This window comes from Stylophora pistillata, chromosome 2, assembly GCF_964205215.1.
Source record: "Stylophora pistillata chromosome 2, jaStyPist1.2, whole genome shotgun sequence".
Lineage (NCBI taxonomy): Eukaryota > Metazoa > Cnidaria > Anthozoa > Scleractinia > Pocilloporidae > Stylophora > Stylophora pistillata.
In genome coordinates, this window is record NC_142520.1 from 5104368 (window position 1) to 5128244 (window position 23877).

The following is a 23877-nucleotide window of genomic DNA, read 5'->3' on the forward strand; positions in this document are numbered from 1 at the left end:
GAAATGTTTTGCTTGACTTGATGTTCCACGTGCAGTTGTGTTGTTTACAACTGGTGATGGCGCGTTGTGAACTTTTTAGTACGGAGAAAACGCTCGTTTCAACTCAGCTTGAGCTCGATCACAAGTAGTATTATTTTCTCGAAGGTCTTATGATGATTGTGGTGCTAGACTTATCAAATTGGTAGCAGCTTGGGAGAGCAAACGTGCAACATCCGCGATCCCTCTACTGTCGGCCTTATTGCAACGAAAAGGACGTGAAAAGAACTTTGGGTTATATTCATAATCCCGCAAGTTATTTTGGGATATAACTGAAAATAGGCCCCATGAAAAAATGGCTGAATAATTTTCAAAATGGGCTGAATAATATTGTGTCAAGTATGTTTAATTCGTAAAAGTAGGTGGTTTATGAAAATAAGGCTGAATAACTTTTGAAATGGGCTAAATAATATTGTGGCAAGTATGGTTAATTCGTAAAAGTAAGTGGTTAATGAAAAAAAGGCTGAATAATTTTAAAAATATATTTTTGGCGGTAATGGCACCCCATAGGACATTTACTTCGAGCGAGCATATAGGGACGTCAAGGATGAGACAGCGTTTTGGTTCCAGAGTAAACTTTATTCGTAGACCACTCTGACATACATCATGCTAGAATCAAAACTGAACTTGTAATCATCAGAGCTGTACAATGTAGCTGCTTGTGAACTAATTGGTGTGAGGTGCTATTGTTATAACATTATAACATTATAACAAAAGAAGCGGCAAAGGTCTTTGAAGTTAAACGAAAAATTCTTAAATATTCCCAACTGTTTCTACGACGAAAAGAATTTCAAATTAAAAGAAAGGCTAGAATAGACTCGAGGTCATTAAAAATAGGAAACTTAGGTGAGAATTCACAGCTTTGATGTTAGAAATATACATGGAAATTACAATAGAGCAGCTTACAAAATAAAATGAAAAATACAATTAAAGTTTCCGCTTATCTAAGCAAGGTTGGTGTTAAGTTTGATCGTATGAAAGGAAATTGAAATCAAGAGTATAAACTCAGCTGCCAACTACCATGACTACTAATTTTCCCAGAAATATCATTAACACTTTCATTTGCTTACAATCTCACTAGAATTTAACAAGACTGAAAAGTTAAAGATGCAAAATCTATTTCCAAAATCTATTGTGGCTTTTTTTTAAAACATCGCAATGAAAGAAACTCGCATGAATTGAGAACGGCTGAAGTACCAAAAACAACGAACAAATATGCTTAAACATTCACAGGAAAAAAATCGCTAAAGTCTCCTGTAACAAGAGATTTGAGACTGTTTTTTTTTTCCTTACTATTGTTTTACCCGCGGCTTTTCTGTCAGTGGTCCATTTAGATATAATATTGTATCATTAGCTATTAGTAACTATAGTAAGATTCACAACTTGCGATATTTTGCTTGACTATGCCGTACTACGATATTACACTTTCAACTATCGCTGTGATGTACAATGTAAGTGATGTGAGAGCACCTCAGACTATCAGCTTTTGCCTCGTTTCCACGTAATAAGAACTCGTCTAATTATTCATTAAGGGAGCACATGATCGAGTTCTCATGTTTTCCTTTCCAGCTATCTAGAACTATCTTAATAATCTCAGGTTTGCCTGTAAAAGGGTTAGCCTCTAAACAATCAACGCTAGGATAGATTAAAACTCTGCAGCTACATAGAGGTTTTGTTGGAGACCTTTTTTGTCTTTTCGCCGTCCTTTAGTGGCTCAAAATTTGCTTTTCTCAGGGCGGCAATGGCTGTGGCATCCTCATTTACGTCCGAGGGAACTACGGAAGTTCGTTTCGTGCTTGTCCCATTGTCCATTGCTGGGAATATCGCCTGAATCCTTCTTGTCAAACGAGCTCTTATCTGTAAATTGCAGGTTAAATTAACCATATTGTTACATTTAAGGAGTATGTCACTCTAAGTCTTTTTGCCTTTGATTTTGTTTTGTTATATAATATGAATGGAGGTTCAATACCAACTAATTTTCTCAAGCTATAGCGGAATTTGAGGTCATTCAGTTATCTGAAACTAACGAGGACAGGTACATTTATAAAATGTAATAGATGCAGTGTAACTACTTCCTTTTCCTACCTAGGAAGTATTATCAATTGCAATATCAGCTTTAAACTCTTTGTACGACAAATCGATGATCTGTCTCGTGAATTGGAAATCCATGTCCTTTCTTCTTCCCCCTCCTCCCCCATGCCCCCTTCCAAGGAGATGGGAATTAGTTGGAAAGTGGAGCTCTAGCGCACTTTTGAACTCCACGCCCGACAGAATATGGAAATACATTGATAAAATTTGGTCATAGTTTGCTGCCATTGTCACGTCGAGTCCATCTGTCTAGAAAGTTCCATCCAAGAATGAGCCCTGCCCAATAGGGTTTCGTTTCTTTGATAGGACCCGTAAAATAAAATAAAACATCCCGGTCTCTGCTGTACTTGCTAAAATCGATATGTTATCGGACTTTGACAATTTTCTAAAGTGAACAATCACTGACCTCGCTGTTCCTCACGCAGTGAAGAATAAAGATGAAGAAACCCTGTTAAATCGAAGAGATGTCCAGAATCTGTGTCAAGCTATTAGGATAATGCTAGATTTTTACGAGAGCTGCACAGCTTTTGAAGCATTGAGCTAGCGAAGTAACACCTCTCTCTTTATGAATCCATCAATATCTGATAAAACAAAACGACTTTTGAACTTTAATTAAGTTTGTCTCTACGCCTTACCTGTGTAGAGTTGAAAATCGTGAAGATGTAAGCGAAAGCTTTATGCAATGATGATAATAACCCAAATAACCACGAGATTCCCAGCAGAGGAATCATTACTACGCATGCCTTTACACCAAGTCTGCAAAAAAAGTTAGAATTGTTGTGTTATGATTATGACGAAATCTAATGAGCACCAATAGGTATATCAATCATATCAAGTTGATTTATCGTTGTTATCGCTACGAACTCCAGATTCCGCTTTCCCCAAGACCATTGGATTCCACATTTCAGTTTCTGGAGCTGGACCTGATTCCTAGACTCAGTAATCTGGAAACCGAGTTTCCTTACATGGACCAAACTCTACCTTATTTGTTCGCTGTGTTTGTCTTTCTCTTGTTGCATGGTCGTCATCTCCTTGATAACCCGGCCGAGGATCAAAATGTTGAACTTAAAAGAAGTAAACAGACCTCTATGAGCCCCTGGAACGTTTTTCAGTCTCGATAACGATAGTTATAGTTATTTTCACTTACAAATTCAATCAGCACAACAAACGCTATGAATATCCAGATCAGACCATTGGCCGAGGACATCTAGCAGCTTTAAGAAAATAAAAAGAGAAAGAGTAAGCCATAAATAAATGCTTTGTTTGTCAATTATTACATGAATCTTAAAACAAAGTGCTTTTGAGCATGCTAATATGGATTTGGCGCACATTTAATGAATCGATCATGCCTTTTCTCCAGATTATTGACTGGAATAATTCATAATTACTGCCCTAAACAATCCAATTAAAAACCGATTAGAAGACTCCAAATTTCTATATCTTCAATCTCAAAACACAATAACAAAACAGACAGGTAAGAAAACAAAAAAAAAATGGAGAAAATGTTGAATTTCTATATCTACTTTGTTCAGCTGTAACAGGATGTTTTGTTTTGTTTTGTTTTGTTTTTTTTTTTTCAATTCCAAAGAATACTTGTGTCAAATCAGCTATTTTAAAGCTGAGTGGGATGACTTTAAATCAGTACAATGAAAGTTAACTTACTATTTATCACTCGCAAAACTCTCGATCCCATCTTTTCCGGCTGCAATACTCAGGGATATGGCAACAATGAGCGCAGGAAGGCCTACAAAATTGAAATTCGAAACACGTTATTCTCTGCCAAGAGCATAGTTTTCGTTTTTGACCTCGCACAGTTACCTTTAGCACCGCTAGTCAGGGCTATTCAGGAATATAACTTAAAATATAATTGATACAGGCTGTTCTTGGTCCCCTGCTCTTGAACTCGGAGAGGAAATCTTCCCTGAATTCCTTAAGGGAACTCTGACGCACAAAAATAGGGTGAACAAGGACCAAAGAAAAATTTTTGGGAGAAGTTGTCTCTAAAATTAGATCAACTTAGGGGTTATGGGTAACTGATCACGAGGGAACAGCAGTTAAAACTGTTTAAAAACACTCTAATGGTCACCGAGTAACTTACCCCATGAGATTCCATGGCAAATTTTTAACTTGTTGCCAACGTTGTAAACTTTCACAACAAACAAGTAGAGGTAAACTCCCTCGATTAGCATCCAGCAGAAGGCGGCCATCAAGAAATACTGCACAAGGGCCGCAACTGCAACGCATCCTCCCTGGGAAAATGGACAGCGAAAGAGGACACGCAATGATTGATTTGCATTAGTCTCACCCTGGCTCTTTTTTAAACCAATTTTTGACCAATCGAATTTAGAGGTAATTGATGGAAAGCTCACCAAAGAAAGTTTTTTTTTTTTAACTAGAGAGTAAAGACAAAATAAGTGACTCAAAAATTTTCGAAAACCCTTCAATCCCATCAGCTTCATGTGTTACTTATAAAAGTATATAATTTCGTTCAAGTGGTTTATTTTTTTCAAATTTAATTGACGCCTCATCCATCTTTGTATTCATTGTTCCTTTCCTTTTCTGAACTGTAAACACTGACTTTTTTTAGAATTCTTGCCTTGTTCTCAGTTGCTCCAATCCCAGCGAGAAATATGACTTGTCCTGCACCAAGAGAAGTGATGAGACTCACTCGAATCTGAGATAAAGGTTCTCTTATGTCTCTGGCATCGCAAACCAAAAAAAAGAAATAAAAGAAAAGAAAAGAAAAAGAAAACAAAAGTGAATAAAACAAAAGAAAGATCCTCTAAATAATAATAGTCGATTGGGTAGATTGCTATACAATGTTCAGGAGAAGTTGAACAGAAGTAGCAGTATATCAAGTGTACACCTATTATAGTAGTTCTATTAATCTATTTTGCAAAATTTTCCTTCCTTTTTCATTTTTGTACATAAAAATTAAAGTATCTTGCTAATGATACATTTTTCATTTCTTTTTTGCAATTTGTTTGTAAAGGAATACAAAAATGACTCCAGATTTTTCCTTCGTCATAAAACTGGAAGAAACATGCAAACAAGGAGTAACGCGATTAGTATTGCACGGGTATCACTGGTAACTGTCCTTTGACAGAACTATGCATACTTGGAAACTTTGTTTAATTATGTCTCCACCATTTTGACTGATACTGTATTATGTCTAACCACTGGACTCACGTGAGAGTGATATAGCTGATTATCGTGAATGAGATCCCAATAACAGAGAGAGTCAGCCCGATGTATGTGAGAATTTTCAAGGCCTTTTCGTCTTTCTTTAACGAAATGAAAAAAACAACACAACATAACAAAGATAATTATAATACTATTGGAAAACACTACAACGTCTGGATACGTCGGATTCGCCAGGTTTTTAGTGAACTTCACAATCTAATATAATATTGTAATATGTATTTGCTTGCTTATTCGAGTATGTCTTGTTGTACAAGGCAGCCGTAGGCGTTATTGTGACACCTACCTCTGATATAACGGCACTCTCTGGAGCAAATGATGTGTCCAGAAGAACAGCAAAATGAGTCAAATGATTGCAGGTGCACTCTGTATGGTGTGCATTAGTAGATTTCACAAAGCAACCTTGTCCTGACCAGCCAACGGAGCTGTGGTGTAAGATACGTAAACTATCAATCAGGCGAGGCTATGGTAGAGACGTCAAGTAGACGAAGCCTCATATGTAATAAGATATCAAAGTCATCCAAGCAAGGAACTATCTAATGGTCCTAAGGAGCGAATGTTACCAATGGTCAAACATTTCGTGGGAACAGCCAAAAAGTCGATTCGGCTCATACTCTCAAGTCAGGTAGGCCTTATGGTAAAATAAAGCACTGTATACTTCGTTTGGCTGAATATCGATTTATTTTGGAGAAAATCGGTAATAACTGAATTTGGCCAAAATGCCGCTTTTGAAGCTGAACATTTCAGACGAATCTCAGAGCGTCGTGCTACGAATTAAAAACTTTTGGACCGATAAAAAGTATCAGATCTTGATAAAAAAAAAACATCAATACTTATGTTCACAGCAATTTGAGCAGTTCTTGACCATTTGATGTCCATAATGTTCACTTAATAAAGGATATTCTACGTAGGATGCAGGATCCTTGCAGTAGAGAGCGCTATTTATGCAATAGCGAAAATCAGACCTGAAAAAAAATCAGGCCTATTCGGGATTCGAACCACTGACCTCTGACAGCACTAGTATTATCGGTCCAAGAGTTTTCAATTCGACGCTCCGAGATTCGTCAGAAATTTTAAGCTTCAACAACGGCATTTTGGCCAGATTCAGTTATCATAGATTTTCTCCAGAATAAATCGATATTCAGCCAAACGAAGTATACAGTGTTTTGATTCACCACGAGGCCTACCTAACTTGAGAATATGAGCCGAATCGATTTTTTGGCTGTTGCCACCATACTTTGAAAATGTTCGCTCTTAAGTACTTACATGTATTTGCCTGTTCTCGAAATTATATTCTGCATGTTTGGAAAACCTTATGTGAAATATTTGAACAAAAGATTAACGACATTTAGATCACTGCAACTTCTTAGCTTAATAACAATGATAATAACAATGATAATAACAATGATAATAACACTGATAAAAATTATAATACTGATACTAATAAAACTGAGGACAATTCAAACCAGACTTACCCCTCGTCAAACATGTCCCAGAACATACACTTTTTCTTGTAATTTACATTCTAAAATAAATAAAATGAGGGAAAACAAAGCACAAAATCATGAAAAATATACAAAAAAAAGAACGAATTGTACTACATTTGTACAAATATAACGAAAGTAGAGTTGATAAACAACGCAGCCAGGCTAAAAATAAAAGAATTTCACTCCAAACAGGTGATAGAGTGACTACATCTCACCTAGAAAAGACGAAAAGCGTAGGTCATGGTACCTTAATGTTTTTGAACTTCAAAGTTATATTTTCCTGTAGTCTCGAGAGCTGAGGAATTATTGTGGCAGCCATAATGATAGAGTTGACCTCCCTATTTCGGAGCAACGAAATTCAAAATTAATAAACGAACACTTACAAGTATACATAAAAGAAATTGACTTAATTCAAACCCTTCCTATTTTTAGCGTTTGGTAAATTCACCACCGATTTGTGCATATAAAGACGGCAAATGTAGGTATAGTTCAAATCACTAGGAAACCTGGAATTGTTTAGGGTACTGTTCTCTGTCTGGTTAGTGATAAAAAACTGATGAAGGTCTCTGTATACTATTCCAAGTACCAGTGAACCTGGGAAAAAGATGAAAATAATACAATTTCACAAATTTTGAAATTTTTTGCTGTGACAACTTTAAAACCTAAAGAAACACATTAATAAATGAACCAATAAGAAAACATATCAGAATGCCTAATGCTAAAGGAAATTTTCAAACCATTGTCCAAGTTTGCCGACGGAATGATTAGGAAATTTTCTCCCGTATGTTCATCCTGACGGAAGTGGTGGCTATGATTTTCATAGGTGGTTTTCCTGACCAGAACATCTCGGAGAAACGAATAAAATTGATTATGACAACATTAACAGTAATAATACTACTAACAATATTAATAAGAGTGATAATAATAATTATTTAATAATAATTATTTAATAATAAGAATAACAATAATAACAATAATAATAATAACAATAATAACAATAATAATAATAACAATAATAATAATAATAATTGATGATGATGATAATAATGCCAATGATAAAAAGATCAATTAACAATACTGTAGTTACGTAAAATCAAATGGCAACATAGGTTATCTATAGCTTCTCCGAGGAAGACAAAATAAACAGTTTTTAATCGATATTCAAGATCTATGAAATGTACGTGTAAGGAAGAGAATAGTGAGAACTAGTTTATTTCATTATATGCATGTGTATTGCACCAGAATGCCGTGGTAAGGCTATTTAATGCGCTGAACGCCTTTTCGTGGCCAGCCCTTGAACCGGAAGGGAAGATGATTTCGAACGTAATTATCATATATAGAAATTGCATTACCCACGTGTGCGCTGCTCATATTATATTCACTTGTCGTGTGATTGAGGTTGTACTGTCCATATTCCAGTAGGGATGTCTCCAAAGAGGTCAATTCAAGAAACATTTCCTCTATCTTTTCCCGCGGATGTTCACCTTTGTTGCGTGTCTCGTTTAAAAGTCGCTGAAGAATAATGTTCAAAGAATGGAAGATTTCCTACACAAATAGTGACGTGATTTAATTCGCAGAAAGGAATGATAAAACATATTGATACCATGACGTTCTTTTATCACTTTTTATATCTGCTTCGGTCAGCATGTGCGACGAGCAGTTAAAATCAAATGTTCCTTACCCTATATGATCTACAAAGTTTAAGTGTAAAATCACACATTTATCTTCTGGAGGAAATACGTTTTATGTAAAAAGAAAAGTGATCTAATCTCTACATGCCTATCATAGAATAAGACACAGCTTAGTAGCTACAAAAGTGATGTAGTTAAAAAAAGGAATTAATAGAGATAGAATACCTTTCTGCTGAGGCCTTCCGTTTTTGGATGAGCACCTGAGTGGAAAGGACAGCTTATAACCTCATAGACGCCCAAAGAAAGTAGCTAGTCACTGATTTAAAGAACTAAGAGCAACACATAGATGAATAAAGAAATGCATAAATGATTAAACGACCAAGTAAGGAAAACACGAATTTGTCAGATGAGAGGTTAAAACAATGTTCTGTAATTAACGAAGAAACCAAGGAGCTATTGGGTAAACAGAGAGATGGATGGACTTAAGGATAGACAAATAAATGAAATAATACTAGCTTTAGAGTAAAAACAAACGGAATTCTTTACATACCAGTCCGTTGCGATGTGCTATTGAATACTGCTATCTTTATTATGGCGTTTGTATGTCTTCTCCAAAACTTGTTACAAATTTTGACGTCAAAGCTATATGATAGGCCATTTTTTGAAGAGTACAGATTTATACTTCTGGAAACGTGTTGCCAAATGAGTTTGTCCAACTTCCAAATGCATCTTTCTTGCCATTGAGCGGATTCTTCGAGACAAAAAGCGAACTCTCTGCACCACGTAAGGATGCAATACCAACGAGATACAAAAGAGCATTTGATTTCTAACCAAGACTTGTCGGTTCCTTCTTTAATAAGCTTGCAGGTGTCCTTTACCATTTTAAGTTCTACCTTTCTGCTTTTCCTATGACACTGCTTACTATGACCTGAAAAAAAGAGGTGGGTAAAAAACTTAACTTAAATTCTAAGGAAAATTCTTAACCGCATTCGACTTCCAGTAAATCAATTATGTAAGAGATTTAACTGCGATAGCCTGCTCAAATTATCTTTTGGCAAGAGACCACGAAAAGTCTTGGCTACAGGGATTATATTTTCAGCGGCATATATCCGAAATTCAACTATAATTTATAAAACTATCGTATTGATACCGAAATCAAATAATACAGATCTTCAGTGATAGGCGCAAACACTTTGAAGATATGAATGTTTTTCTCCCTGCATCATACCCATAAGGGTAGTGAGGGGCGGTGGTGGAGATGAAGAGCAAGTTTGTTGAAATAGACAGTTAAGATATTGAACCCTTTCCCCCTCCTTCCTCACCCACAAACTGAACAAAACATTATAAACTTATATTAGAGGGATGGATGCATGGATGGAGGAATAAAATCCTAAGCTGGTTATATTTTTTGAAGAAAAAATAAGTTGCATTGTTTGAAAAGAAGACAAAGGACAAACAGACCGGTTGGAGTTTTCGTCGGAAGCTTTCTTATCATTCAAGTAACAATTTGGTAGAATTTCAGTTTCGATGATGTTCATAGAGATATGGTTAAGTATGATGCACGATCATACTGAAGATATGGTTAAACCGGTTAACCGATATGGTTAAATCGGTTAACCATATCAAGATATGATATCGGTTAACCAAACAAGATATGGTTAAATCGGCCATGCAGTAGTGAAAAATATTGCGCTATCAAGTCATTCTTTGTCAGGAACAACAACCACAGCTTTCCACCACCTTGAAAACTAAACTAAATAAATAAATAAATAAATAAATAAAATTGATCAATAAAATAAAGAACTCCGTCAAAAAACCTGCGGTACAAAGAAATATAATGCGTTGAACATCATGCCGCCAATGGCGTACATAATTCATCATTAACAACCCAGAAACACATTGCTTTTCTAACACATTAACACATTGCTTTTCTATACTCACAAATCATAATTAGCGCAAGGAAGAACATATTCCGGAACATTTTTGATCGAGATCCCGTCGAACTTTTAAATATGAATTTGGCCTTTTCGAGTTTTTAAGTTCACGTCTTTTGAAATATTTCGAAGAGATGAAGGTATTGGTCCTTGTACAATAGCTTGGGATGGAAGCTTGATCCTTGCATAGACTAAATCTTGAGAGAACAAGGAGGAGAACGGTGACCAAGCTGAGCAAGAGGCTTTAACGCATTACTCATTGAGGTTGACGACTTTAAATTGACCAGTTAGGTCCTATTTACTTTTAAAATGAGACAACGTCAAGTCATGATATGACTATTTTTTTGCTATAAACGAAAGTGGCATGTATACCATGGAAAGCAGCAGGTGGTAGTTGAGTTAATGAATTGCTTAAAGCGGACGTTTTTGTTTCTTCATTATAGAAGAGCTGACATTTTTCTCACCTCGGGCACATTTTTCCCCATAACCTCTCCTTAACTCCGGCTTTAACTCTTTTCTCATCATGCAATAACCGGATAACAAGTCAGACAGTTACACTATTGCTTTTCCGGTATGTTTCAATTCTTTAAATTCACCTGTAAGTTAGGCGCACTATTTTTCTAATTGCTGGTGTTTTTGCGTAAATGACATCGCCCCCGACAGATGTATATTGAATGGGAATTAAAACAAAACGATTGGTTGTCATCTCAGTTGATTTCCTTAACAAAAGTGAGCCGAATTTCTTAGTTTGCGTAAATTACTAACATGAGGTTGAGCACGTTTTATTTGTGAAAAATACAAATTTCGTATGAATATTTTATGATATATGTCTCAGGCTATTTCTTCATTCGAAAATTCAAAACAAATACAGATCTTAACTCTTTCTGAATCTATTGAATTAGCGTTTTACTAATATAGACCTCCTAAGAGAATTTGCAATCAGCTAAGCTGATAGCGGATGATGTTTGTCAGAACTCTTTGTTATTCATCGACAGGAAAGGAAATAACAGCCGAAAAGTGTTTTAACAAAGCCCCCAAACAAGGATTTAACCTTTTATTGGTGTGATATTTAAAAAAGTATTTCATAATGCAGAGAAAATGATAATTACTAAGTCCAGGAGAAAGACGAAAGCGAAAAACCAAGAAATAAAGACGTACTGTCGGATGCGATAATTATCGCCGCTATGTCTTTCGTGAGAAGAAAAAAGCGCTTTGCACTGCAAGTCTCAAGTCCACTGGGCTCGTCTCTTTCGGATGTGATAACCCCGTAGTTAACCTTATTTAATCTCATTAAATACGTCATAGTCCGACTATCTCAAGTTATCAACACTCTCGAGTTAGCACCTGGATAATGTGACTATTTCAATATTAGAATGTCATGGTTTTTGCCCACCAATCTTTACGAAAGATATTACGAAAGATATTTTCTTCCTTCCAGCAGTCATTTCAAAGCCGTTTTGTCCTCTCAAAATCGGATGTAGTTCACACATTAAGGGTTATAAATTGATAAAAAAATGTATATATATATTTACAATTATCCCGTTGTCAATAGGTTCTTATTCACGTCGCCTGGGTCATAAACTTTTCCTCGTGGCAGAATCATGGAGAAGAAATTGTTCTTCATTATAATAAGGACTTACTTAATACCTCGTCAAAAAATCGTTGACATTTTAATACTAAGTTAACTAATCTCGTAAATGAGCGAACCCTTAAGGGAATATTCGCTGCAATTTTATTTTATTTGCATATTTTGATACAGTGCGCACTTGACAAAATTTACAAGTGGAAGTTCTCTGCTATTAAAAGAAAGTCTTTTCTCATGGATAAGAAACAGAAATAAAAATTAAAGAGGAGTCCTTGGTCAAAGGAAAAGAAAAAACAGGCCTAGAGAAGGGAGAGATGGCATCATTTTGTCAGAAATAAAAACAGTCCTGGCACTCCTCTCCACACTGGCATCCAAATTGCGAGCAAAAAGGGTGCCATCAGATCAACATTTGTCGTACATAGGGTTTATAAAGAAGTTTCCTTTTAATAAGCAAGTTCCGGCCTTGATACAAAAACATATGCAATCGCTTCGCGTCGTATGAAATTATGAATAAACCTTCCCGAGGGACCTCATTTCAGCGATAAGGGCAATCTGCTGTCTCTCGATTCACTGTTTTGCTTTTGAACAGTCTCTTCAGCTTTATCCCTTTTGCCGTGGGTTTTTCCTCTACTAACTTAAAAGAAAAGAAAAACAACAAAGACAAAACAAAACAAAAAACAAAAAACAAAAAAAAAAAACACGTGACTGCTGTGCGATACCTCAGTTCCCGGGATAACCTTGATCTACTGTCATTGACGCTAGGAGGTCCAATCTTCCCATTAGTTCGCGGTTTTATGAGGAAAGATAATCTCTTGGTGTGGCCCTAGTTGTTTACAAACCTTTAGGAGCTAAAATCTTGCATCCGATTTTAGAGTACATCCACTTTGAGCGAATATATAGGGTTTGTAGATTTGATCGATTTACTGTTGATTTTGTTTTTTTCGTACTTACCAATCACAAGTGCTAAGAAGAACATCTTCCAGAACATTTTGGCTAGAGATCCCCTTTAAGCTTTAAGTATGAATTAAGCCTTTCTGTGTCTTTAAGATCACCGTTTCGTTAAACGTTTCCATGTGTTCAAGGTATTGGTCCTTGTCTTATGGCTGCAGGCAAACGTGAGACCCAAGCTTGATCTTCTGACAACAGTAACAAAGTTCCGCGTGAGTGTTTTTAGCACATTATTCCTTGAGGTCGATGGCGATAAATGGACTATTTGGGTCCGCCTTTGTTTTACAAATTGAGACAAAACAAAGACATGACATAAAAACCTATTCTTAAACAGAAAATGTCATGAAAACCAATAGGCATCAGCAGGTGGCAGTTAAGTTAAAAATTGCTTAAAGCGGACGTTTTAGTCTCTTCATTATAGAAGAGTCGATGGTTTTCTCACCTCAGACACATTTTTCCATTTTATTTTTTCCCTAACACCGATATAATGATTTTCAAATTTACCCTTTTTTTTTTTTTTTCTCGACGGATGACCATTCATACAGTCACACCAGTTTCCGGCTTGTTTCAAATTTTAAAATTCACCTGTAAGTTAGGCACACCATTTTTTTAATTGCTGATATTTTTGCGGCGATGACATCGTCACCGACTGATGTGTAAAAATGAGGATTAAAACAAAACGGTGGATACACTTTCCAGTTGATTTCCTTAATAAAAAAGCCGAGCCGAATTTCTTAGTTTGCATAAATAACTAACTTGAGGCTGAGCACGTTTTACTTTTGAGTAGATATTATAAAATAATCGAATGAATATATTATAAAATATTCAAATGAATATTTTATAATATCTGCCTTAGGCCACGATGTATTTTCTTTTTTTTTTGTTTACGCTCAGAACTGATACGTAAAAAAAACATTTCTTTACTTCGAATATTTACAAATCTTAACTCTCTCTAAAACTACTGAATTAGCGTTTTGCGAATATAGACCTCCAAGAGAGATTAGCAATTAGCTAAGCTGAAAGCGGATGATGTTTGTCACAAAGCTTTATTATTTTACCGAAAGGAAGAGAAATATAAGCCGAAGGTTATTTAAAAAAAACATACAAATAAGGTTTAAGATTGTACCGTTTTGGAATGAAAGTGATGAAAAAATAAAAAGCCTTTCATAATGCCGAGAAAATAACAACTATTAGGCCAAGGAGAAAGACGAAAACGAGTAAAGGAGAAATAAAGACGGACTATCGGATGCAATAATTATCGTTGCTACTTCTTTTACCAACGTCATAAAACATCTGCGAACCCCTCAGTCATAAGCTCATACGATGAATGCAGAATTATCGCATATTTGAGTGTCGAGACGAAGCACCTCGGCTCTGTGTTTTCAAAGTAAATTCCTTAATTTTCATTGACCATCAGCGCATGAAGCAGTTCTGCTATATAAAATGCAAATACTTCCCACCTGAATCAGACAGAAACATTTTTGCCATTTTGCGCTGTTTTGAGTGTAATATTAATGGTTGGAGTAGAAAGATGCGAACCACGATTACGACATATTAGAGTATTCGTAAAAAGCGAAATATTCCTTTAGTAAGTTCACTATTACTGTGGAAACAGGTTTTTTTCTTCTCAAATAAACAGACGGACGGAGGAACAACTTGATAAACCTCCTCTTGAAAAACGCTTTCATGGGTGCACTCGCTGGCTTCGGGAAGGCTGGGATCTATTACGGCTGTTGAGTATCCTCGAGACTGTGACTAACAAGAACAAAGTTGGCTTCAACGCAGATTTATTCTTTAAGCACTACTGAACTGACTGGTTTTTGACCAAACTGAGTCTGACCTGGCTTGACCTGTATGAGTTTGTCCTGGCGAGAACTGGCTTGGCCAAAGATAGCTTTGCAAATCAGCTCTATTCTAGCCTAAAGTACAAAGGATTAGGTTATGCCACTAATCATCTAAAGGATCACGTAATATACAACAACTGCTAGGCAGGAATTTCTCCTTTTACAAGATTAATCACTTTCGAAAAGCTATGGTGGATAACAACCACACAAAAGGTCATGACAGGTGACGGTTACAGTTTAACACTAGTTACAATTATGATCTTATAACAACTGTTTAAGACTTACTGAATGAGAATTGGTAGCATTTACGCTTTGCTGAAGTTAGCAAACTCTCATTTTTTACGTTAAATTTTATTTATTTTTTAGCGCTGGCATAAAAACTCGATAACTTAAATGCCTATCGTTACATTACATCATTATCAGTTTTGAAATTATTATTTAGCAGAATACGAATGATTTTAAACCTTTTATTCTCCTCAATATGCCAAAGTGTCACACTCTGTATTTTCGTCAAAGATAAGTTTATAATAAAGGGATACGTTGCTCCTTGATTATAAAAAGAAACAATTAACGCCACAATTGGCATGGCTACCAATTACACACGCGACTGTTGCAACCGAAATTGGTTGATCTAGGGTGATCAACGTCACCTTGCCGGTACAATAAGCAAGTCGTATTTCCTTTCCTAAGGTTTAGCTTTTTCGTATTGTCTTCATTTGCCATTCAATCTTTGCTTCTCTTAATCATGATTTTTTGAGAAAATTTGGGGAATCCTCCTTTCCAGCCAATTATAAACTGAATATATCAACAAGGTTGAAATGGTAAATTGGCCACCGTTACGATTATAAAAGCTGACGTTTCGAGCGTTAGCCCTTCGTCATTCGTTCCGACGAAGGGCTAACGCTCGTAACGTCAGCTTTAATAATCGTAGCGGTGGCCAATTTACTATTTCAACCTTGTTGATATTTTCAAATTATTTCGTTACCCCCACCGACGCAGCCCCAAACAGTTTCTTTAGAAACTATCACCCTTTATTCAATTATAAACTAACCAGTGTCTTATTTGAGTATATGCATTCAAAGTTATAGGCAATAGGCTTTCTCTGAACCGTCATTTCTTATTTCGGTCACAACGCTATGTTTAGTTATAGTCTTCTTTATCGAGATATTGCCGCTGGCATTTTCATTTCCTTCAGAGCTTCTTTTGATATTGGTTCCATTGTCTGCCGATGGAAAAATGGAGTGGAGCTTTCTTTTGAAACGACTTCTTATCTACAGGAAGAAAAACAATACAAAACAAAAACAAAATATTGGAAACAAACTTCATGTTTTTCGTTTTATGCCCTAAAGAGTTTCAAGAGTAAAGAGTTCAGTAAAGTGATAAAGAATAAAAGATGGAAATTGATCCTCCGGGAACTGTTCTAATGGCTAAGGCTCTGACGAATGGGTAACGCTCGAAACGTCACCTTTTTAAATATTTACCAGGCCAATGTCAACTTAGTAATAGTTATGTTAGTAATGTTAATTTAGTAATATCAACTTAGTTGATACTACTAAATTTCCTTGTTCTATTTTCAGTTTAACGTCGAGGATCAGAAATTTTGAAATTCCTGAGTACTTAATAATCATCGCTATTCCCAGAGACGGGCTCTGACCATAAGATGATTTAAGAATGAATGAAGGCCCATCTATCGAGGGGGGGGGGGGGGGAAATTAAAATTAAGGTAACTTAGCGACAATGAAAGCTTGAAATGAAACAATAAAAATGTACCTCCGTGTTTCTCACGCAGTGCAGGAGAAAAATCATGAAGCCCTGTTGAGAAATAAGCATTGAATTGAGTTGCTGTTTTTCGTCACCGTGCATAACAACAGACAAATATAAATTTATTTCCAAACTTACCTGAGCCGAGTTGAAAATCGTGAAAATATAAGCAAAAGCTTTGTGTAATGAAGATAGAACACCAAACAGCCGAGTGAAACCCAAGAGAGGAATCATTACCAAGCATGCTCTTATGCCAAGCCTGCAAAAGAATGTTTATATTTCTCGACTTTAAATCACCAAGCACACATTACTTTTTTTCTTGTAAAAAGATTATTTGGTAGAACTTGGATATTCCTCTTTCGTTTCGGTGGGCAAAAGACTTAGGGCCGGTTTCGAAACAAATTTTAGCCATTTTTTTTAACAATACCACGTTTTAAGCCATCTTCAATCTAGCCGAACCTTTTATCTATTCATTAATTTTTGTGAGCAGTGTCAAGAGGGCTGAAAGCTTACAGCGGAATGATATTTATTTCGTTAAATCAACCACTGATCGCGTAAAACCGCAGTTTGGATTAGACATCGTAATATATAGATTTAGCCAAGGCTAAAAGCGGAGCTCCCATTAGGTGAAAATTTTGCAATAAAATTTCTTTACATATATTAATTTTTTTTTGCCAAAAATTAATTCAGTATAGATTAAACCCATTGACACTTAACGTGTAACACGTGCCTGTGAAAAGTCAAAATTTTGGAGAAACCAAGAAAGAAACACAATCCGCAGTAAATTTTTAAAATTCATATTTTCCAAAAAAACAAGCTATAGTGAAAGAAGACTAATTAAAGAACTTATTTACGACGAGAAAAGCAATAGGTGCATGTTACGTTTTAACTAAAAGATCATGATAAAAGATACAAATCGCTAAATATTTTCACATGTGTGCAAATGGGCATGTGGATCATATTTCAAAATGGAATATGCGAATTTTTCCGTGAGTAAAGAGGTCTTAAGTTCCATGGAATCCATCAATAGGAAGAAAGACTAAAATGGCCAAGAAATATTTCGCGACGACAGATTTATTCAAAACAGTTTTTGATTTAATTGTATAAGCGAAAAACGTACGAGTTTCTTACGTGTACAAAGCCCACGCGGTAAAATTCATCATGTTTAGATCGTTGTTTACCGTACCTTCAAGACCGGAGATTGCGCAGCATTATGTTTGAAAATTCTGAAAAAAACTCCGATTTGACGCAAAATCTTCTATTCGACAATACTTTTTGAGCACAATGTTACTCGAACATAATATTTACCGGGCCATCGAATCGTCAAATTGTCGCTAGGCCCTGCTTGAAGTCCGAAAGTTCGGTTTTCTTTTTACGTCCATAATTCGAATAGCCTTGAGAATCGTAGTGTAGTTGACTCGAGAACTTATTCTGTCACCTTTAAGACCTTGATATCCATTCTTTTCCAAGCAAAGTATTCTATAGTATTGTTAATTTGCATTCGGAGTCCCACAACGCCTAACTCGATCGCAAATGAACGAAAAATCCGACCTAAAAGTTTTGAGGGTCGGCTGCTTGGACGCCATATTTTCAAATTTGATCATATAGTACTTTCGTGGTAGCATACATGACAGAGGGCACGTACGTAGGCTCGGTCAGTTATGTGAAAACCAAACGAAAAGAGGTTCACCATATTCCATGGGTATGGGGCTCTGCCCCACGCGCGCTTCGCGCGCGTGGGAGCCCCGCTATAAATAGCTCGCCCTTTGCTATCTACCTGATTTTTTCAGATTGGTTGTCCTTGGTTTGATGCATTGTCGTCATCTCCCTGATAACCCGTACAAGGATCACAAGGTTAAACTAGAAAAGAGAGAAAAATAGCTACTATAACGAGGTAATACCGATGTTCGGGATATGGAAGGAAGAGTTCAATCGCTTTTTTATGAGATGAATAAAGGCTGATCGGTGGGGGTAACAAGCAGCGCGAAGGGCTAAAACTCGAAACGTCAGGTTTTTTATTCGTTACGGTGACCAATTTACAATTTGAACATAGTTGATATAACCAAATTGCTTTTTTTTTAACACTTGCTGCCCTAGTTCTACTTTTTTTATTGTCGTCGATGCCATTTGCATCACTGCCACTGTTACCACCTTCATCTTGAGAGATATTCACTTGCAAAGCTAGGATCAATAGATGTTGAAAATCATTTCAGTGGTAAATATTTAGGAAGCTGCTATACGATGTACTCACCAATCCAATCAGCAAAACAAAGACAATGAAAATCCAGATTAGACCGTTTTCGCTAGAAAGCCAGCAACTTGACAAACAAAACACAAAACAAATCAAAAGAAAACAAAACCAAAAAAAAAGAACTTGAATGGCACATTTAAAAAGACTTCACACACATTACTAAAAGTTTTACAGCCTATTCTAGAGTCCTTCTACAAGGAAGATAGACAAATAGTCTTATCAAATAGCGATATATTGTACGCTTTCCTGCTTTCCTCCCTGCACCAAAACAGCTTCCTGTTATTTCTGTTTATGAAATCAAGTCTAAGTTGGCAAATACTAGTCTCTAAAGCTGCTGCTCCAGATGGTATTCTTCACCGAGTATTGAAAGAATTCCCTGACGAGCTAGCATATCCTATTACTGAGTTGTTCAACCGCTCAGTTGAGTGTGGTTTTTTTCCAGAGTCGTGAAAACAATCGTTTAGATCACCTATTCCAACTCTCTTCCAGTGCAGTCTGAAAACGACCTTGGACGTAATTCTCTCAGTCCTACTCTGTCAAAAATCCAAGAAGACTTTGCTGTGAAGAGGCTGTATGAAGACATTGGCAAAAAAATTGACCTTCGTCAGTTTGGTTCTATTAAAGGCTCTTCAACATCCCTCTGCCCTGTCGACCTCTGCACCATTGGCTTAAAGCTCTTGGCAAGCCTGTTCGTTACCTATATGGGTGTTTCCTTGACTTTACCAAGGCCCTTGATCGTATTGACCACATTATTCTTGTGCGGAAGTTAATTAATCTTGGTGTACACCCTTCTTTTATTTCCTGGATTTGTAGCTTTTTATCTTTTTTGAAACGACAACAAGCTGTAAAGATCAATGACATTATTTCATCATGGCTTCCTATCACTGTTGAAGTTCCTCGGGGGACTAAGTTAGGACCTATCCTCTTTCTGTTAATGCTCAATGCTTTTGGGTTTTTCTACCTAATTAGGCTGTAATCGTTGGAAGTATGTCGAAGATATTACCCTGTCTGATACACTCAATCGTGGCCAGTCGTCTTGTCTGCAGTCTGATTTGGACAGAATTCACCAGAGGGCTGTCGACAATAATATGAGTCAAAATCCATCTAAATGTAAGATTATGCACATATGTTTCTTCCGGGAACAGCCAGTTTTACCAGTTTTCACCATTAACGGTAAGCCATTTGACTCTGTTTTCTCTCACAAGGTTCTGGGCCTAACCCTTCAATCAGATCTTCGCTGGAATGCACATATAGATTCCATTGTGCCTAAAGCTGTCAAGCGACTCTATATCCTCCGTATTCTCAGATGTTCAAATGTGAGCACAACCGATCTTGTTACTGTTTTTGTCCCTCTCATTAGACCGACCTCTTCTTGATTATGGTTGTATTGTCGGGCGCTTCTCCCTTCCTTTATGTCTTAGTGATAGATTGGATTCTATTCAGAAAAGAGCCCTTAAGTTTATCCTTCCTCACTACTCCTATGCGTCAGCCTTAGAGGCACTGAATTTACCAAGTCTTCTTCTACGTCGTGAGTCCTTGTGCTCTAAAAGTTTTTCCAAGTTAACTAGTCATACTAATCCACGTTTCATGTCACTCCTTCCCACCCCCCGCCGTGATGGTAATGACTCCGCTATTCCTTTTTGCACAACTCTTCTAATTTTACACTCCCGGCACTACATACCGAGAGTTTCAAACATAGCTTTATTACATCTAGTACGCTTTTTAGACAATAAATAGTGTACATTACCTCGTTTTTAATTTATTAGGATACCTTTGATTGTAAAATATTATCTACTATTAGAACATAGCTAGCAGAACCACGCAATCAAATTCAATATACGTAAGCGTGCTCAAAATCCCGATAGTGCACGCTGACAGCGTCAGCAAATCGCTTCCACAGAATTTCTTTTTTTCGCGCGACCGGCCATGTTAGCGCCGGGAAAAATAATACATTTCGCGACAATAATTGATAAAAACAAAAATTCGGCCTACTCGTCCGAAAACGAATACAATTTTTCGACCTTTTCCCTTGGGCTAGAGTTTTTAAATGAGGCAGAAAAAGAGAAAAACAACGGAAAAGGAGACTTGGCATCAGCGCCTTTCCGATTTGCTTCAACTGATATTGTTGTCCGTTTTTCGCGTCGGATTTGATGCACAATTCCACCGGCTAAGTTCTAAAACAATTGGTTCATGCTTTCAGCTGTGCACTATCGAGTTATGGAGCACGTGGAAAGTTTGGAGAGCACTCAAGAAGCTAGAGTTGCCCAAGGCTATCGCCTCGGGAATCTCTTACGCTTATTTCGTGCTCTCCAAACTTCCCGCGTGTTCCATAACTCGATAGTGCACGGTAAAGCATGAACCAATTATAAATTATTGAGTATGCTTGTAAATCAGCCGTTTTTCATTACTTGTAATACCAGAACTCATGATATTGAAGAAACCTATTAAAAATATTTATATGCACTCACAGTTTTTCACTGACAAAACTCTCGATTCCATCTTTGCTTGCTGCAATGCTCAGGGATAAGGCGACCCCAAGTGCAGAAAAACCTGTGATAGAAAGTCAAAAACACACACCCCCGTCTTAGTGAACCTTATTCAGGACAAATAGTTTTAAAGAACTGATCAGGGATAAACGTTCCCTAGTGGTTCAAGAGGTTTGAGATCAACTCCTGGAAAAGATACTGCCGGATTTTCCGCTCAGTAAGACGGCTCACATTTAACCTTTATTCCCTCAAGTTGTTCGGATTTTACCCGCAACGGTCTAGCTTCCACGTACATTAAAGTAGAGGGAATTAAATTATCCTGTTATTTACAGCTACTAAAACTGGGAAGGAGCCCTAGGTAAAGGGTGTCAGTATTGTTTAAGTGTTACGCTGTTTAGTTAGCTGAGATTTGGTCTTACCCCATGCAACTCCGTGGCATATCTTCAACTTGCTTGAAACATTGTAAACTTTTACAACAAATAAGTAAAGGTAAACCCCCTCGATGAACATCCAACAGAAAGCGGCGAACAAAAAGTACTGCTCAAGGGCTGCTACCAGAACACACGCTTTCTGGAAAGAAGAATCATTTCATGATCAGTTAGCCGCCACTGTGGTTAAGTATAAAAAACGTTCGTTGGGAAAGAAGCGCAATCCAGATAGGTTATACCGGATGGATAAACATTTCGGTCACTGTGGCAAACGAAGAAGATTAAAATAGATATAGTTTTCTGATAATAACCTGTTGTTAAAAAATATTTCTTTCTCAGGCATCTCCTTACATGTACATTCAAACGAGAAAAGAGTTAGAAAATGCAATGAAAGTCACAGCAGCCATATCAAGTATTCCTTACTTTGTTCTCAGTCGCACCGATCCCGGCCAGAAATATGACTTGAGCTGCGCCCAGCGAAGCAACCAAACTTACACGAATCTGGGATAAAGGACCTTTCATTTCCCTGATTGCAAAGGAGTCAAACGATAAACGAGTTAATGAAAAATAAGGATGCATGTCTCCCTATCATGCGAAATTTTATAAAATTATGACGAATTAATAGAAACAAAGTATAAATGTGTCCGTATGAAACTAAATTTTGTATGCCTTGTCTTTTTGAGTTGTTCTATTGCGGTGTACTTACGTAAGAAAAACGTAGCTGAGAATTGTTAGGATAATTCCAATCAAAGATAGTGTCAGACCCAAATAAGTTAGGACCTCCAAGATTTTGTTGTCTGTCTGTGTAAAAAAATTAAATAATAAAACAAAATGAAAATAAGAAAGCGCAAAATAAGTAAAGATACGATCACGAGTAACTTAAACAAAACTAGATTTAGTCTTTACATGCTTTGAATTATTGTCAAATGATACCGATAACTCATTTTACCTCAGATAAGACTTTATCGCCGGGCCCTGTGCCAAACTGTACGAGTACAGCGAAATGAGTCAAATGATTACAGGTGCACTCTGTTTGAGAATCGCCCACAGATTTTGCATAGCAACCTTGCCCTGACCAACCGACATAGCTGCAAAAAAGGTACATCCATCTTTTAAAAATTCTTACATAATAACATCGACCAGCTCCCTCCTTCTTGAATTGTTGAATAGATTTTTCAATTTTGCAAGAACAAGACAGGGGTCTGTTACAGCGCAAATTAACCTACATTGGGCTTAAATCAACGGCAGGAAACATAGGAAACTTACCACTTATCGCCCTAGATTTTCTCACCCATTAAAAAACTTTAACACGAGTATAGTTTTATTCCGTCACGCAAGTTCTTTGTTTGGCAATTAAAAATGAAGAAAATATCAGTACATTGATAATGACCTGCTTTCTGCTGTGTTCCAAAACACACAATCTCTTTTCACGTTTGTGATCTGAAAGTGGAAACAAATTCTCTGATCTTAAAAAAGTCCTGTGCTTCGAGGGAAACAACGACGTCAATAAGGGGATGTTGACTGCCGAAAAGGTAAAAAAAAAAAGTTATTGTCTGATGAAACACAAAAGGGCATAACATCCCTGCTGTTTTCTCTAAAAGAAATAAATGGCCTGGTTTGGGTGCAATTTTGTCTGAAATTCCTAATCTAAGTGTGGATCACGGCAGTAAAAAAAATTACAACTATTTATTGCACCCAGATTGGAACCACTTCATTTCTTCCTTTGAAAACTTGTCTGAACAGTACTCCTCTTTTAAGGGAGTGAGAAGTGCTTCAATAACAGAGCTTTATTTCTGCACTTGCCTTTAAATCCCTGAACATTAACGTAACGTTCTCTGTCAGCCTCGCAGGATGTGGATCAATTGTAGCAGACATTATGATGGTGTTGAGATGTCTGAGGTGAGATTCAGTAGAAAAAGTTATTCATCTCATTCTAATTTATAAAATGAAATTAAAAAAAAAAAGAAAAAAAAAGCAGAAGTATAGCGATGGGATTGTGGAAGATGACTGAAGGGCAACAGAGACATTAATGATAAAAAGCGAAGCGAGGAGGAATGATAAATCGTGGCAAATTAACAAATTAGTTGATATTCGCTTTACTGTGTTTTGCTTTTTGTCTAGCAAATACTTTTTAGTCTATTTCTTTCTTCTATCCCCTGTTCAGTTATAAGTGAGATAAGAAGCATTTTAAGATGGG

At 36.7% G+C, this 23877-nt stretch overlaps 1 protein-coding gene and 1 pseudogene across 2 annotated transcripts; both read right to left on the bottom strand.

Moving 5' to 3' along the window:
- Nucleotides 1-594: 594 nt before the first annotated feature.
- LOC148736794 (adhesion G protein-coupled receptor D1-like) lies at nucleotides 595-13140 on the bottom strand (annotated as a pseudogene). Its single transcript, XR_015997286.1, has 18 exons — nucleotides 12914-13140; nucleotides 8994-9371; nucleotides 8669-8703; nucleotides 8165-8324; nucleotides 7550-7657; nucleotides 7319-7406; nucleotides 7060-7150; nucleotides 6801-6850; nucleotides 5612-5750; nucleotides 5314-5408; nucleotides 4721-4823; nucleotides 4223-4373; nucleotides 3787-3868; nucleotides 3272-3338; nucleotides 3106-3188; nucleotides 2760-2880; nucleotides 2531-2572; nucleotides 595-1893 (listed from the first exon to the last, which is right to left on the bottom strand). The product of XR_015997286.1 is annotated as an adhesion G protein-coupled receptor D1-like (transcript).
- Nucleotides 13141-15677: 2537 nt separating this feature from the next.
- LOC111347076 (adhesion G protein-coupled receptor L4-like) lies at nucleotides 15678-22746 on the bottom strand. The gene is made up of 8 exons (XM_088751011.1): nucleotides 22630-22746; nucleotides 22387-22481; nucleotides 22104-22206; nucleotides 21672-21822; nucleotides 21235-21316; nucleotides 18767-18833; nucleotides 18293-18375; nucleotides 15678-16025 (listed from the first exon to the last, which is right to left on the bottom strand). The coding sequence occupies exons 3-8, from the start codon at nucleotides 22200-22202 to the stop codon at nucleotides 16022-16024; spliced, it is 486 nt and encodes a 161-aa protein (XP_088607137.1). The 5' UTR covers nucleotides 22203-22206; nucleotides 22387-22481; nucleotides 22630-22746; the 3' UTR covers nucleotides 15678-16021.
- Between the last annotated feature and the right edge of the window lie 1131 nt (nucleotides 22747-23877).